We start from the raw sequence: 16,279 nt of genomic DNA, 5'->3' as shown, positions 1-16,279 counted from the left end.
CTTAAACAGACTTGCACTTTGATCCTCCAGTTGGCTGATAAAATATTAGCAAGAGCTAATAGCTAGTTTTGAATAGTTGTTATCCCATATTGTGCCTCGAAACTGGAAAGGACTGGTCTTTAAAGAAGACCTTAGGTGCTATTAGCATTTTTAATTTGTCTTTGGAGTCTACCTATAAACTCTCCATAGATAATAGGGACAAAAATCTTTTCAGGGACCTGTTAAAGACCCATATAATAAGAGCTGCCGAGACTCCAAATATTTGCCATGTCATGCAGGGCCCTTTCAATTTGTCAGTGTTTTCTACAGCGTCCTCTTATCTGGAAAGAACCATCTTTGGGGGTGTGCATGAAAGTTCTAAGATTCTTCTTGCTTCTGGTTCTGTTTCCTATGTGTCCCTAAGCATACTGGGGTGCAAGGGGCAGTGCAAAGAACACTGGATTTGGAGGTGGCTTCACATTCTGACTCTATCACATATGGTGTGGCCCCTGACAGTTTGCTTACAAAATGCGGATGACCATATTTATACTAGCTACCTAACAGTTATGAAAGTGCTTTGTAAATCTTAGTTTGATAGCAGTTATTACTAATAAATAATTCTCTATGACTTGTCTTATGTCATTTTTTCTGGTGAGGCAATTGGGGTTAAGTGACTTGCCCAGGGTCACACAGCTAGTAAGTGTTAAGTGTCAGAGGCCAGATTTTGAACTCAGGTCCTCCTGAATCCAGGGCCGGTGCTTTATCCACAGTGCCATCTAGCTGCCCCATTATGTCATTCATTTTAAATACCCTTATTCCTTTTTATTTAGTAATTCCTGCCCAAAGTCTCACATTTCAGGATGCTCACTCTCCCATTGGCATTCCTATTTGTTTAGGAGTTGGCTCCTGGATTTGATTTTTAAAAAAACATTACCCTTATTACCATTGACATCTGCCCTTCCATCTTGGACCCTTTTCTAGAACTTTCCAAGCATCAAGTTTAAATGCACTCCATATGCACACTATTCTGGATCTCCACCCTGTGTTCAATTCTCCTTTCAGGCCTTGAAGGGGGTTGGTCACAATGGTTTTCCTGGTATCCTTCATGTCTTAGCCCTTCATCTCTTACTGATTTTCACATGTTTTGGGTTTTGTGTGTGTGTGTGTGTTTTTTAAGTCAGGAGAGGGAGACACAAAATATCAACTTAGAGACTTCTCATTCTTGTCTCCAGATCTGGCTACAATTTCCATGACCCAAGAAGCAGGTAGGCAAAGTAATGGGAGCCCAAACCAAGAAAATAAAATATCCTACATGCTTTATTAGACTTCAGTCTTAAGAAATAACAGAAAAATCCATTGGGATAGGGATGGGGGGGCCAGCCCACTGTGGCCTGCAGCACCCAGCTGCCCTGCCCCTTGGCCCTGAAATAGGGGACTCATCCAGAGGGACAGGCAAGACTGGGGGCCATTATTCACAGCCCCTACAGAAAGCTGGGAGAGGGGGTGCTGCCTGGGGTAGGAAGTGAGAGACACACAGTCTGTGTCCATTCCCTTCCCTTCCTTATTCTTATATGCTGCCTCCTTCCCCAGGCCTGGCTGGGGTTAGAACGAAAGGCAGACCTTGGACTGCACAGTAGGATTGGGCCCAGAGCCTAGGGAGTCTAGGGGAGCCCAAGGACCATGCACTGGAAAAGAAGTGGAGAGAAGGGGAGGGCTGCAGGCACTTTGGAAATTCAGGAAATTTTTTTTAAAAAAGTTTTTTGGTTCAAAAGCAACATTTTTGCCCAAAGTTCCTCCCAACCCCATCTCCTGCCTCTTTAGTCCTGTTACAGGCTATACCCACATGTGGGAGTCCCTGCCAGCCCCTATCTAGGCTAGGTCCCCAGCACAAAGGGGAACAAGCATACTAGAAGGGTGCTTAGGAATTACTTAGGCAATCAAGTCTCAGGGCTCCAAATTTGGGACCTGGAGTAGGCTAAATATCTGAGGTTAAGGGGAGGGGAGGGAGAAGAATATGGGTACCCTCCCTTCCCCTATCCTACAGAATAGGAAGGAGAAGAGGCAGTCATTAGGCCATTGGGGAGTGTGGCCTAGAGTCCTGGCCCTAGAAGGGGGGAGAACCATGGCTGCCCATTCCTAATTTAGCTCCTTTCTGCTACCCTGGAGGCCTGATCTCTAGGGCTAACTACCTCATCTCTGTCCTAACTACCTCCCACCCCCACCCCCCAAAGTCAAGCCAAGGCTAGAACCAGGGCTGGCCCCAGGCTCTCCCCCTTTCCAAAGACAACAAAAAAAGTCAAATAACCTCCCCCTCCCAACCACAGAGCTCTGGCCTCAGCCCTGCCCTGCCCTGCCCTGCCTGCTCTGTCCAGCATTGCTGAGGTTGGTGGGAGCTTGGGCCTTGGATCAGGCTTCCTTTTTCCTCACCCTAATTGCTGGGGGTTTGGTGGCAATGGGGAGAACAGGGAACACAGGGAGACCAAGAAAGACATAAAAGCCCAATAAACAGGGAGCTCAGAACTGAGGGTCCCCTGCAAAGGTGGGTGGGCTGGACTGAGACGGTGGGTGCAGGGGTAAGTCATGCACTGTGAAGCAGGGATGGAGCCAGGGGATGAAGAAGTTGGAGCAGAACAGTTTATGGAGGCCCAAACAGGGCAGGTGGTGGTCAGCAAATAAATAAGGTGGAAGGGCCCCTCTTTCATGGGGGAAGGGAGGGGTGCAGAGAGAATGAGGCAGTGATTAAGAGTGCCCCAAGTGCTCATGACCCCCACCTTTCCCTGTCCAGGCCCTGGGTGGGTCCCTTGGAGGAGAGGGAGGATAGATGTGTCTTCCCACCACAGCCAGCCCTGGTCCAGCTACTTCTTGGGCTTCTTGAAGATTTTGAGTGGGAACTTCTTCTTGCCCTGGCCGGAGTCTGTCTCCTCACCCGTGGAGCCACTGTCCTCCTCACCAGCATGTTTCTTGCCTGCTAGGTGGGGGATACGCGTATTGCGGCCATGGTGAGCACGGCTGTCCCCCACAGGCGATGGAATTTCTGGTTCAGGGGAGCTGGGACTGTGGGAACGTGAGGAATCTGAATGCAGGGGCCCTCCTCCCCCCAGCCCTACAGGGCCCAGCTCCCCAACACTATAGGACTTCTCTAGCCCATGATTCTGCAGGAATAGCGCTTTCTTGACCAGGGCGGGACTCTCTGGCAGCTTCTCCACTAGAGCTCCCCCCAGGGCTGCCTCTGCCAGTCGGTGGCTGCCATTGGAGGTTGGGGCATACAGGGTTTCATCCATGGCTCGGGTCAGCTGTTGGGGCTTGGCAGCCAGCTGGGTGAAGCGAGGGCGGTCACTCGTGTGGAGGGAGGACTCCGAATCGGAATGGGTCAAGTCCCTGCTCAAGACAAGAGGGGATCAAGGCAGGGTAGAGAATGGGGAGGAAAAAGGGATAGAAGACAGGGGAGAGAGGAGAAAAAAGAAAAAGGTAGAAGGAAAGATAGTAGAACAAAGGAGTCCAAGAGTAGGGAGAGGAAGAAGACAAAAGGGAGAACAAGGGGAGAAAGGGGGAAACAATAAGAGGGAAACAATAAAAAGAAAACAAACAGTGAGACAAGGACAGGGAGACATATTAATATCACAAAATTACTAAGTAATGGTCTTTATATTGTTCAGGCCCTACCTCTGCTATATTTCTGGGCCCCCAGGTAGTGCCAGCCATGTAACTGTTCCATTCCTCTCCTCCCGCTTCGGGGGGGAAGATGTATTCAATGAGAGGACAGCTCTTTCTTCCCCACTTCCTCTGATACCCCCTAGGAAATCCCCAAACCCTTAGACACCTGTCCATGATGACGTGAAGCTACCCCAGGAGGCTCATAGGTTTTGAAACCTTCCCTCCCTTCCTTGAATGTGAACCGGCTCTGTTATTCTATTCACATTCTCTCTCTCTCTCTCTCTCTCACACACACACACACACACACACACACACAGCTAAGGAGAAGGTAAAAGTATGTCCCGTGTCTTAAGTCCAACCACCCCAATTCCTAAGAATGTCCACAGAACCCCAACCATCACAGCACATGCAGTGAGGCCCAGCTAGGGCTGGGGGTGGGAGGGAAGAGAAAGAAGAGGAAGAGTTAGAGCAACCTTGCCCCTGGCCCAGAATCTCCACAGGCTGGTGGTCAGAAAGCCTTGGAGATGGGGAAGATATGACAAAATAGCTGTTTTCATGTATTTGAAGGTATACCACCAGAAAGAGGAGATAGATTTGGTTTTTCCTGGCTCCAGAGAGCAGAACCAGGAGGAATGGGCAGAAATGACAACTTAAGCCTGAACTAAGGAAAAACTTGCTAGCAGCCACTCAGAAATGAAACCAGCTGCCTCTGGGGTAGCTGTTTCCCCTTCTTTGGAGGTCTTCCACCACTTGCTGGGAATGCTGTAGACGGGCTCATTAGTCCAGTATGGGTAGGACTGGATGGCCCTTACAACTGAGATTCCATGATGATGGGATCAAATGGAGAAAATGCTGAGAGGGCTTTGAGGAAGTGTCACAGAAGTCCAGCCTACTTCTGGCTTTCATTCTCTTTCAGAGGGCATTACATCCCTCTGTGGAAACTCTGACACCTACCGTAGAGCTAAGAAGGAGATCAAAAGTGGAGGGGTCACGTAGGGAGGAGGGGACAAATAAGGGGAGAAGGTCAGTTGTCAGAATGGAAGGGTACAGGAAAGGGAATGACAGACTGGGAGTCATGAAGCTTGGGTCCTAGTCCCTTCCTATGTCAGTGAGTTTGGCTTATGATTTGGAAAGGATAAAATCCTCTGGTAATATAAGAGGTAATTATTGTGTGGTGAGACTGGCCAGGGGAAGGGGTTGCTTTGCAAGGCCGGGATACAAATTTCCACACCAAATCACATTCAACATGCACAAGCTGGGGGAATCCATCCCCAGCCCTTCCCATGGAGGCTGGTATGGAAGGCTCGAAGAGGCTGGAAGAAGCCTTCATGGGGCTGGGGCCAGGAAGCCCTAGGCAGGCTTCACCAGTCCCAGGGGCTCTTTCCAACCCCTAAAGGTAGGGGCACTCAAGGAGGAGAAGGGCAAAATGAAGGGCCCTGAAGTCCCACTGCCAGCAACTGGTTGAGCTGGGGCCCAGAATGAAGAGAGGGTGGGACAGTTATGTCTCCCAGTCAGGAGTAAGGGTGAAGGCAGCATTTGAAGAGCAGAGTGTGGGGGCCAGTAGGGGGACCTGGAAGCAAATACAGCTGATCTGGAAGAAAGTTCAGAGGGGTCAGAGAGGGTGCGAGGCCCCTAAAGGAAGAAGAGAAAGCGGCAGGTTAGCCCACTGCTCAGACTGGCCACATACCCAGCCAAGCCCCAGCTCAATTCCCTGGCCTACACAGGCTGGGCCTGGAGCCAGGCAGGTGGAGGCTGGATTGAGAAATCAGCTCTTTGTCAGGGAACAGGGAACAATTTGTGCTTATGTGGGGCTGGGAGGACAAGTAGTGCCAGGTAGGGTCTCTGCTGCCCACTGGACTGAACTAGAGAGATTCTGATGAGAGGCAGGGGGATGGTTGTGTTAATTGTATACGGTCAAGGTCCATCTCCACTAAGAAGCCTTCTCTGTCTACTCCAGTTTTTCCTGGACACCTTCAATAGGGTCTTATACTTCCTGACCCTTAGGACAGCTGTTCTGTAACTTAAGAGTCTTCCACAGTTAGCAGGGGGAACTATGAAGTTAAATGACTTGATCAGGGTCTCAAAGCCAGTTATGTGTGTCAAGAGACAGGTCTTGAACCCAGGTCTTAAGTGAGTCTGAGGCCAGCTTTCCATCTTCTACCTCTTGTGTGCTTCCGTAGCTATTTCTTTTGGTTTTGTTCTGTTTTCCATAGCTATTTCTTAAGTAGGAACTCCAGTGCAAAGAAAACAGTCCTGGGCCAGGAGTTATAAGACCCAGCTAAGGGCCTCTTCAGCTGGCACTCTATGTTCTAAGGCCCTCCCAGTTCTTCTACTGCCATCCCTAAGTAATGTTGTAACAGTCTATGATTATGTGCCTGGGACTCCTGTCTCCCTAAAGGCAAAGACCATATAGGGTCCCATCTTCCCCTTTCCCCCTCCCTCCAGAACAAGGAGTCAAGGGCAGGGCCCCCAAGAAACACTGAAAGGGGCCATTCTGCCCACACGCCAGTAGTTAAATTGCTAAATTGAATTGCTGAACTAAAAAGGAAGCTCCCAGGTGAGGCTTCCTGGGGTTCTTAAGGGCTGTATGACCCCATTCCCATTCCCACCTGTGGCATTACTAACCTTACTAGAGAGCCTGTTTGTCTTTAGAGATGATCCTCTGAAGCACGTTGCAAAAGAAAACCAAGTGGTGAATGGAGCTGGTGCCAAGATCTGTCTGTCCCTGTCCCCCAAGTCCCCTCCCACCACTGCCAGCATGCAAGGTCTGGGGCCCAGGCCACCTAAGGGGAGGCTGAAGGCTTATCATTCAGCAGGACATTCACAGAGCCATCCCTCTCTGTGGTCCGAATCAGGGTCTGTCTCTTGTCAGTCACTGTCAGTAGAATGCCAGGGCAGCCCCTATGCAGAGGCAGTAAGGGAGTTGACATGGAAAATGAGGATGAGAATGTGGAACTATGGAAAATGGTCCTCCCCAAATCCTAATCTTCCACTGAAGGATCTGAGCTAGCTGGTCGCTGGATGGCACCTGTTCTCCATCCCTTCTGCCAAGGCCCCAAGGTTTTTGGCCTTTTAAATCCTGTGGGGAAAGAGAGTAGGAGGAGCCTAGAGCTGTAAGGGCTGGAGTAAAAATGCATGTCCCGTTAACCTCAGGATTACCCTTTGGGTGTAACAAACATTAGAAAGCAGAGCCTAAGACCAAGCTAATTGTTGTACAAAGCCTATCTTTATCCCCTTGCTGGGGATCAGGGCCTTCTTGCAACTGCAAGATATCTTAGGAGGCATGGGAAGTTCTCAGCCCAACCCATCTATAGCCTTCAAATAGGAGTATCTAAGAATCAACCTGGTGTGAAGACAACAGTCCCCGCCTCAACTAACCCATATGCAGTGGTTGATCTGTATGTGATATTGTGTGTGTGTGTGTGTGTGTGTGTGTGTGTATGTTTGGGGGGGGTGGTAAGATTAGTTTCAGTATCCCCCAGTGAAGAATGAGATAGCCAAGGGAACCCTGAGCCACAGCAGGGAGAAACAAGGGAGGCCAAGTTTTGACAGGCCTCATGCTTGGCACTCCTGACAGGAGTCAGACAGGGAGGAATCAGACCCAGGGTCATGACCTGTCCTCAGCCTCCCGTGTCAGATTCAAATAGTTCTGTATCACCTGCAGCTTCAAGGTCCTTCTGCCTGGCTCAGAACCCAGAATACCGAAGTATTCCTGTGGCATCAGCCCAGAGAACAATCAAGCTTTGCTAGGCTGAGGACCTCCATGGTCAGGGCTTTTTACTAGACAAGCTGTGGGCCCTGCAAACACCTCCTAGAATCAGCCTCTTTCTGAGGGAGGAAGCCAGTGGGCTAGGCTGGGTACAGATGAGAGGGAATAAGGTTGAATTTCTTTTGCAATTTGCTTGTGGGGATTTTGTAGAACAACCTATGTGAGCCTTAGGTAAATCCATTCACCTTTCTGGGTCTAAATTTCCTCTTCTGTAAAATAAGGATCCTAAACCTAGCCCTATGTCCCTACCAAAATGATTCTAAGGAGCCAAGGGAAAAATGGATGTGAAGCACTTCAGAAAGTTAAAAGCGTCAGCTATGTAAAATTAAGGGAATGGTGTTATTATTGTTGGTTCTTAGGCAGCAAACCCAAAATGTAGAATTAGAAAGGTGGAAGTTGGGAGGGAGTTAGCCAGGGCCTTCCTGATGCCCTGTCATGAAATGGGGCTCACTAGGTGGGTCTAGCCTGTCTCCCATGAGCTTTGAGAAGATTAAACTGGCAAAATAAAGTGAAATCAAATCAAGGCTGGTTTGAGGGAAATGAGGTACAAACAACAGCTGGCAGGCACAGACAAAAGGAGAAAGGAAGGGATCAAGGCAGGAGATGTATACCCCAAGCTGTCGGATCGATAGGACATCCCAGACTGGGCATCGGGAGGGGGCGGGTCAGGGTAGGGATCCATCTGGAGGAAGTAAGCAGTGCTGTGGTGGTAATAGACAGGGTGGACATGGAAAGTAGGAGCAGAGGTGGAGGCAGTAGAGGAGGAGGAAGAGCAGGAGGAGGTGACGGCTGATGGAGGGCTGGTCCCGTGAACGTCGGAACTGAAAGATTGTCCAGAGGAGAGGCTGCGCATTCGCCGCAGAGACACACGGCCTGGCACGTAATGGCTGCCCTCACTCTCTACCAACCTCTGCGATCCCAGGACGTGCTGTGGTTCCACCAGACGCTGCCGGACGCTGCTGTGCAGGCTGGGAGCTGCAATGAGAAAGTGGTTCCAAGTGAGGCCCAGCTGGGTGAGGCAGGCAAGCAGCCCATTCACATAGGTTCCCCCTAACCTTGCATTGTGACCCTGATCCTGACTTCCATTCTCCCAGTCCTGAGAATGGGGCCCTCCCCTCCCCAGGAACTGTGTGAGTAAAAGAGATGATGCCCATGAAGCAATGGTGTTCCCAAGAGAAGGGTGCAGGGGCGATGTCAGACACGCTCTGAAGGATGGGAAAAGAGACCTCAGTGAAGGGTTACTGTAACCAGGATCCAAGCAGTTAGGAGGGCGAGGGGCAAGAGAAGGCAGGGGAGAATGAGGCAAGGTCCTAGAGGGTGAGAAGAAGCAGCCCTTGGCTGGTACTTCCAAACTTCTGGAGAAGAGAGGTGGCTGTTAAACTTCGGACCAACCCAGGAAGGTGGCCCAGGAGCCCAGGCACAAAGAACAGCCCTCACCCCTGAGGGACAAACTCTGTCTATGAAACTAAGACGCCTGCTCCCTACCCGGGTAACAAAGACTTCCCTGCTCCCTGTGGAATGGAAACAGTCCCAAACCACGACAGAGGCTCAAAGAGCCCATGAGTCCCTTCTTTCCAACTGGAGTTAGTTAGGGAAAGTAAGGGTTGGCAGCAGCACTTCTGGAGCTGCCTTCTAAAGGGCTGGTGGCAGGAATCAAGAGAGGAAGGGGGGAAATAGGAAGTTAAGAAAACAGAGCAGAGGAAGGTGGAAAAGGGAAGAGAGAAAGTCAGGAATGACAGAAAAAGAAAAACCCAGAGAAGCAAGAGAAGAGAACTGATGGTTGAGAGAAGAGAAGAGAGAGGATGGGGTAGCAGTTAGTAGCAGTTGCTGACATTTTGATAGCACTTTAAAATTTACAAAGTGCTTTCCTAAGAACCCCCCTGGGAGGAAGGTATGGTAGGTATTATTATCTCCATTTGACAGAAGAGGAAACCGAGGCTCAGAGAAATGACTTGACCAAAGATATATGGCCATATGGCTATTAAGAGGCAGAGACTGATTCCTAATCCAGTAGTTTTTCCATGAGAGGAAGAGGAGGAAGCAGGGGGGCAGGGAGGGAGAGAGGGGGCAGGGAGGGAGAAAGGAAACAAAAGAAAAGGGAAGGAGACAAGAGAAGGAAAAAGTGAAAAAAGGAAAAAATAGGGAAAGAGAGGAAAAAGAAGAAGAGAGAAGTAATGGGGAAATGGAGCATAGGAAGTGTAAAAAAATGCAGAGAACTGGGCAAAGAAAAGGAAGAGAAAAAGAATGAGGGAAAGAAATAAAGGGGGAGAGAAAAGAAAGAGGGACAAAAAAAAAGAATCAAGGGTAAAGGTCATTTCTCCCTCTTCCTACCCCAGCTCAAAGGTGATTGTGGGCATTTATGTTAGGATAAGTCAGTCTCCCCTATTCCTGTGAAAAGGGGTCCCATGGACTGTAAGATCTGGAAGGAGAGGCTAAACCACTCAAACTCATTAAGCCTGCCCTCATCATGCTCCTTTTCCCAGCACCCAGTGGGAGCCCCTGGGGTGAGTGGGCTGATTCTTCTCCACCCACCCAAGCCTCTTCCTGAGGTTAGTAAGGAGGGGCTGGGGTCATGTCAGTTGGCTGCCTCAGAAGCAGGAAGGGGCAGAAAATCAGTTAATCCCAAATATGGGAGGAAAAGCAACCCCAAAGGAAGATCATCAAACCCAGGTATTTCCAGAGAGACTGATCATCCGAGCTGACAGACGCCGAGCACACAGAGCGATCACTGAACCTGCGCCCCATCAGCAAGGCAGCGTCTGGGGGGAGCCAACAGGGTCAAGGGGAGAAGAGAAGCCAATTTACAGGGGGTCTGGAGGCCTTCTCACCAGCAAAGGGAAAACTCATTGCCCATTTCTGGGGAACACTAGGATGACTGAACCCTTAGCTACTTCCCCAGGCACTGCTCTGCCTTACTTAGGGCAGGGGAAGTCCTCATCCACACACCAGTTCCCCAAACCCCACTCTGCTTTTCTCCCCTGGAGTTATCATTGTGAAGTTTGAGGTGGTTGTTTTTTAGTCATATCTTCACAAAGACACTGGAGTGGTTTGCCACTTCCTTCTCCAGCTCATTTTACAGATGAGAAAGCTGAGGCAAACAGATTTAAGTACTTTGCCCAGGGTCACAGAGGCTGGATTCTGAACTCAGAAAGATGATTCTTCCTGATTCCAAGCTCCATAGTCTATGCACTATAATGCCATCTAGTTGACCTTTCTCCATAAAATCTCTTGACTTGCCCAAGGTCACACAGCTAGGAAGTGTCAAGTATCTGAGGCTGGATTTGAACTCAGGTCCTCCTGAATCCAGGGCCAGTGTTTTATCCATTGCACCACCTAGCTAACCCCCCCCCCCGGGGGGGAAAGCTTCTTAAACTGTGGGTCATGACCCCATAAAAGGTCATATAGTCGCGAAAAATTTGGTATTAAATGTTTGATTGGTATACCTATTTTATATACCTATATATCCAGGGTCATGTGAAAATTTCTCGGGCAAAAAAGGGGTCATGAATGGAAAAAGTTTAAGAAGCTCTGATCTAGGTTACCAAATAAATTATTTTCCTGTCTAGGGATTCCCAGATTCCCTAATAGACAGGGGAAATAACTTATCTAGTATTTGTTTTTATGGAGTAAGAGAAAATGTAAAAGTTCACTCAACTACTTTCAAAAATAAGAACATAGAGCATAAAATGATAGGTGATAAACAATACAAATTCAGTTCTCTTAACAATGGACAGAAATTTAGTGAAGGTAGAGAATGAATGAAAAAGGAGAGGAAGAGAGACAAGGATGGACATGATACAAAGAATGAGATAACTCTGAGGACCCTTCCCCCTTAGATTTTGTATATTTTGTATCGTGTGCACATATACCTATATTACAGTTAGAGACTCTTAAAGCTAAAAGGAACCTGTACTGAACCTCTGTTAATATTAATAGCTCAAGAAAGGTTCATTTAAATTTATCTTGGAGGTGGCCAAAATCAACAAGGAAACTGAGGCCCAGGGAAGGGAAAGAACTTACTCAAAGGCACATAGCAAGTGCTTCCAGTTCATAGTTCTTTGAACAATAATGCATTGCTCCCCTGTTCTTTGAAGGCAGGGCCTGTATTTTATTCAGTTCTGTATTTTGAGTCCCCGTCCCCGTCCCCGTCCCCCTCCCATTTGCCAAAATAGTCTTGTACATGAAAAGTGTTCAGGAGAGATTTGCTGACTATATGAATGAATGCAATACAGAAAGAGATGAACAATGACACTAAGACACAGAGAAACAGATACACAGCAGAGACATACAAAAGTAAAGGTAGAAAGAAATTCTTTATGACTTACAGGATGGTACCACTGAAAATTTCTAAAAGTTGTGTTTTCACAACTATAAATATAAATGGGATTGTACCTTTTGGTATCTGACCTGGGAGCTCCATTACATTAAATGAAGAGCTAGAGTTTCCCTGCCCCTGGGCGTGCTGCCAAAGGAAGGAAGAGTTCCTGGACTTCCCAGAGAGAGCAAGCAGCATCTCCCATTTAGGCTACTTGAACTTTTGGCTTCCATTCCCCGGCACAAGCTCCCTGCCCCCATGCTACCTACACTGAAGAGACACTGGGGATACGATTTCCTCATCCATGTCATCCACATCATCTGTCATGATAAAGTGAGAAGGGTTGGGGCGGGCGCTGCCCATCCAGCTGGGATCGATGTTGAGGGCGGCCACCAGGGTGTGAATACCGGGGTTGTTGACGATTTGGAAACCACAGAGGATCTCAATCTGCTGCCAACGGTGCAAGCGCTCCCTCAGTGCTGCTGTCACTTCACTCAGGGCTTGCCTGGAGATAGGGCCCAAGCAGGGAGTAAGCCTCAAAAAGCATAGGACCATCCTTTTCCCTGCTAGACCTGGCCATACCTTGGCCCGACCCTGTCCCAGTCCAGCCCAGCCTAGTCCCAAACCAATACCATAGGAACTGTTTTCGCATGCCACAGAAACCAAGGAGTAGGAACACAGAAATCCTTGGTTTAACACTTACCCATACTCATCCTAGGCAAGATAGCTTTAGAATCTGAGCCTGGTCAAAGGCTTGCCAAAATACAAGGAGGAAAAAAAGGCTGGGGGACAGTTTGGGTCAGGGAAAGGCCTGAGAAACATGAAGGCAGGAAATAGGGCCACACCTTTCTTTCTGAGTTACAAGTGAAAGAGGGTACCAGACCTGGAGCCCCACCTCACAGCTGCTAGTGGGCACAGTCTTGGGAGGTCCATCTTCCCAAAATGTCAGGAGATACTCACTTGGCTGTTAAGATTTTGTGATCCACATCATCCAGGGAAGAGCTGTGGGCCACATGGAAGGTTCCAAACAGGGTGTTTCTCTTCTTTTTAATCTTCTCTGCCTGAAAAACCCAAGATGTGTTCCCTTAAAGGGAACAGGGCTCAAGAATGGGGTCTGGACTGAGGCTGATGGAACCAGCCATATTCTCCTCGGCTAGGCACATGACAGTATATTCCAGTTGAAAGGAAGAGAATGGTGATTATTCTAGGGAACTGCCCTGAGGAGGCATCTTTTCTCCCTGACTAAAAGGTCACCCCAGTGCTGCCCAGTCCCTATCCCTGTGCAGTGAAGAGTCCAGCTCCCTTTCCAAGGTTCAAGGCCTACCAGCTTCTGCATCTGTCTAGATCTCAGATGTCTGCTTCTCCTTTCCTGGTCAGAGGCTCTGAGCCAATGTCCCTGACAGAGGCCAAGAAGATGGTGCTCCTCCCTTCCCTTCTCCTGGGACACACTCAAAGAGTCATTATTATAACTTCCATTCTAGAGAACACTTAAAGATTTTCAACTGTTTGCTCACAATATAGTCAACATAGTTATAATTATCCCATTTTACAGATGAAGATTTAACATACCGCTCGCTTTCTCTCCGTGTAAAATGGGGATGATAATATTAATGGTAGCTACCTCACAGGATGGTTGTGAAGGCCCAAATGATACAATAAAAATTAAATAATAATAACATTATAATAATAATGGAAGTTATGCAGCCTTTAATGCTTGAATACATTATCTAACTTGAGCTTCACAACCATTCTGTGAGGTAGCTACTAGATAGGGACTAGACTTGTGATTTCGTTGTTACGGGGAATTCCTACAGGAGGAAATGCCCTCTACCAATGCAGGTTGGCATTTTCTTTCTCTGTACCATATGGTTGCCACAATCATCTTAGAGAGCTGCCCAGAGCTCTGAGAAATGAAGCGATCTGACCTAGGGTCACAGGATAGTATGTGTCAGAGGCCTGCAATGCCATAGGGACCCAGACGTCCTCACCCCTTCCTTGGCCACCAGTAGCTGCTTCTCTGCATTCTGCTTCTTGATGTTGTAGTACTGCACCTCCACCTCATGAGTCAGCTGCAGCCACTTCTGCAGGGCCTCAGGAGCATACCAGGAACTATGGGACTCCAGCTCCTTCTCAGCATTCTTCAAAGCCATGCGGACCTACAATGGCAGGGCACAGGGCACAGGACCATAGCCTCCATTTTATCTCCAGTTCTGTCAGCCCAACTCCCCAAGTACACAAGGACCACAACCACCCAGGGTCTATGGAAGAAGACTGAAGAATACACATTTGGACAAAGCTTTAAGGTTTAGAAAGCACTTTTCTCACAAATACATTTTGAGGTGGGGAATAAAAGTATTATTATCTTCATTTTAAAGAAGTAAAAAGACTTTCCTAGAGTCACAGAGCTAGTGTCAAACCCAGGCCCTCTGACATCCAACTCCATGCTGTTTCTACTATGCCAGAGTGAACATGAACAGTACAAAAACCAGTCCCTAGATTCCCCCCCAATCCATGTTAAGACAGAATCCATTGCAGACAGAATGCTAGCTTCCTGCATTCAACAAGTCTGGGCCTTCTTCCATCCTCTCCCTTGCTCCTCCAAAGATGGGTGTTATATGTACATCACAAGGGAGTGGTATTGTTGTTGAAAGGACCCATAATACCGCTTCACACCTATCAAAGTGGCTAATATAACAAAAAAGGAAAATGTTGGATGTTGGGGGGGATGTGGGAAAACTGGGAAACTGTTGTTGGAGTTGTGAATGGATCCAACCATTCTGGAGAGCAATTTGGAACTATGCCCAAAGGGCTATTGATCCAGCAATACCACTGCTAAGTTTATATCCCAAAGACATCCCCAAAAAGAGAAAAAGACCTATTTGTACAAAAGTATTTGTAGCAGCTCTTTCTGTGGTGGCTAAGAATTGGAAATCAAAGAAATGCCCACCAATTGGGGACTGGCTAAATATTATTGTGCTATAAGAAATGACAAGTGAGATGATTTCAGCAAGTCCTGGAAAGACTTTTATGAACTGATGTATAGTGAAGTGAGCAGAACCAGGAGAACATTGTACAGTGACAACAATATTGTTTAATGAAGAATTGTGAATGTACTTAACTGTTGTCAGAAATGCAATGATCCAAGACAGTCCCAAGGGACTACTGATGAAACATACTATCCACCTCCAAAGAAAGAACTGATATTGAACACAGACTAAAACATGCTATTTTTCGCTTTCTTTCTTTCTTTCATTTTTTTCTTTTTATTTGAGTTTTCTTGTGCAAAATGACTAACATGGTAATGTTTTAAATAACTGCACATGTATAACCTATATCTGATTACTTACTGCCTCGGGAAGTAGGGAGGGAAGGAAGGAAAGGAGGATAGAATTTGGAACTCAAAAATTTAAATAAAAATGTATATTATTGGGACAGGTGGTACAGTAGATAGAGCACTGGCCCTGAAGTCAGGAGGACCTGAATTCAAATCCAGCCTCAGACACTTGACACTTACTATCTGTGTGACCCTTGGCAAGTCACTTAACCCACATTGCCCTGGGGAAAAAAAAAAAAAAAAGATACAAAGAAATAAAACACCCATAGGATGTCAGTGTCAGAGACAGGACTGAAACCCAAAATTCACTCTTTACCCAGCTGAATTCAACAAATGTTCAAGTGTTTTGAGCCATGTGGGAAATAGGGTACTAGTACTGTTTGTTTCTTTTTTTTTTGCAGGGCAATAAGAGTTAAGTGACTTGCCCAGGGTTACACAGCTATTAAGTGTCAAGTGTCTGAGGCTGGATTTAAACTCAGGTCCTCCTGAATCCAGGGCCAATGCTTTAACCACTGCGCCACCTAGCTGCCCCCATAGTACCCCCATAGGGTACTGGTACTACCTGCAAGAGCCCATGCCCAGGATTCCCACCCCTAACTCCACGTGAACTCTTTCTTAACCTCCACCTGGAATTTTCCCTCCAAAAAAGAAGATAAAAGATATTAATTTGTCTGCTTTTGAAATAATGATCAAGGAACAGAAAACTGAATAAACTACAATAAATACTAAATATCTAATTTGGTTAGATTTGGTGCTACTTAGGTAGAGAAAGGAGAAGAAGAGGTTGTTATATGAGGGGAGGAGGAATAAGAGAAGGAAAGCAGGGGAGAAACAAGAATAGCATGGAAGGGACACATCCAAACTGAGAAAGGATAGACAAAGGGAGAGCAGAAAAGAGAGTAAAAGACAATGAAGGGGGAGGGAGGAGAGGGAAGGAGAAAAATTTGAAACTAGAAATCTTATAAAAACAAATGTTGAAAACTATCTCTACATATAACTGGAAAATAATAAAATACTTTTATAATTAAAAAAAAAGACAATGAAGGGAGAAAGAAGGGTTCAGTAGATTTTGAGGTATTAAATACCATCCATTGCCATGCATTTGGCCTAGGGATCAATGGTTGAGAGTGTTAATCAACTGTTAAATCTACTATCCTCTGAAATACTGATTAACAGGACCTCAGTCTCCAACTACTCTATAAACCTCTAGATCAGGGGTTAACTTTTT

The 16,279-nt window shown here is 47.2% G+C and overlaps 1 protein-coding gene across 12 annotated transcripts in view; it reads right to left on the bottom strand.

Annotated features, from left to right (window-relative positions):
- Nucleotides 1–1,278: 1,278 nt before the first annotated feature.
- STIM1 (stromal interaction molecule 1) overlaps nucleotides 1,279–16,279 on the bottom strand; it is a 258,245-nt gene continuing 243,244 nt past the window's right edge. For 4 of the 12 annotated variants that reach the window (XM_043991779.1, XM_043991776.1, XM_043991778.1 and 1 more), the window contains exons 9-13: nucleotides 13,706–13,873; nucleotides 12,678–12,778; nucleotides 11,987–12,222; nucleotides 8,014–8,377; nucleotides 1,279–3,357 (exon numbers count right to left, since the gene is read on the bottom strand). In XM_043991779.1, the coding sequence (XP_043847714.1) occupies nucleotides 2,835–3,357; nucleotides 8,014–8,377; nucleotides 11,987–12,222; nucleotides 12,678–12,778; nucleotides 13,706–13,873 (1,392 nt within the window). In that variant the 3' untranslated portion in view covers nucleotides 1,279–2,834. Of the gene's footprint in view, nucleotides 5,266–6,258; nucleotides 6,296–8,013; nucleotides 8,378–10,068; nucleotides 10,162–11,986; nucleotides 12,223–12,677; nucleotides 12,779–13,705; nucleotides 13,874–16,279 lie in introns of all 12 variants that reach the window. The other 8 variants (XR_006355528.1, XM_043991784.1, XM_043991782.1 and 5 more) reach the window with 8 other exon arrangements.

This window comes from Dromiciops gliroides, chromosome 3 (assembly GCF_019393635.1).
Source record: "Dromiciops gliroides isolate mDroGli1 chromosome 3, mDroGli1.pri, whole genome shotgun sequence".
Classification (NCBI taxonomy): domain Eukaryota; kingdom Metazoa; phylum Chordata; class Mammalia; order Microbiotheria; family Microbiotheriidae; genus Dromiciops; species Dromiciops gliroides.
This window is presented reverse-complemented; position numbering and strand designations above follow the sequence as displayed.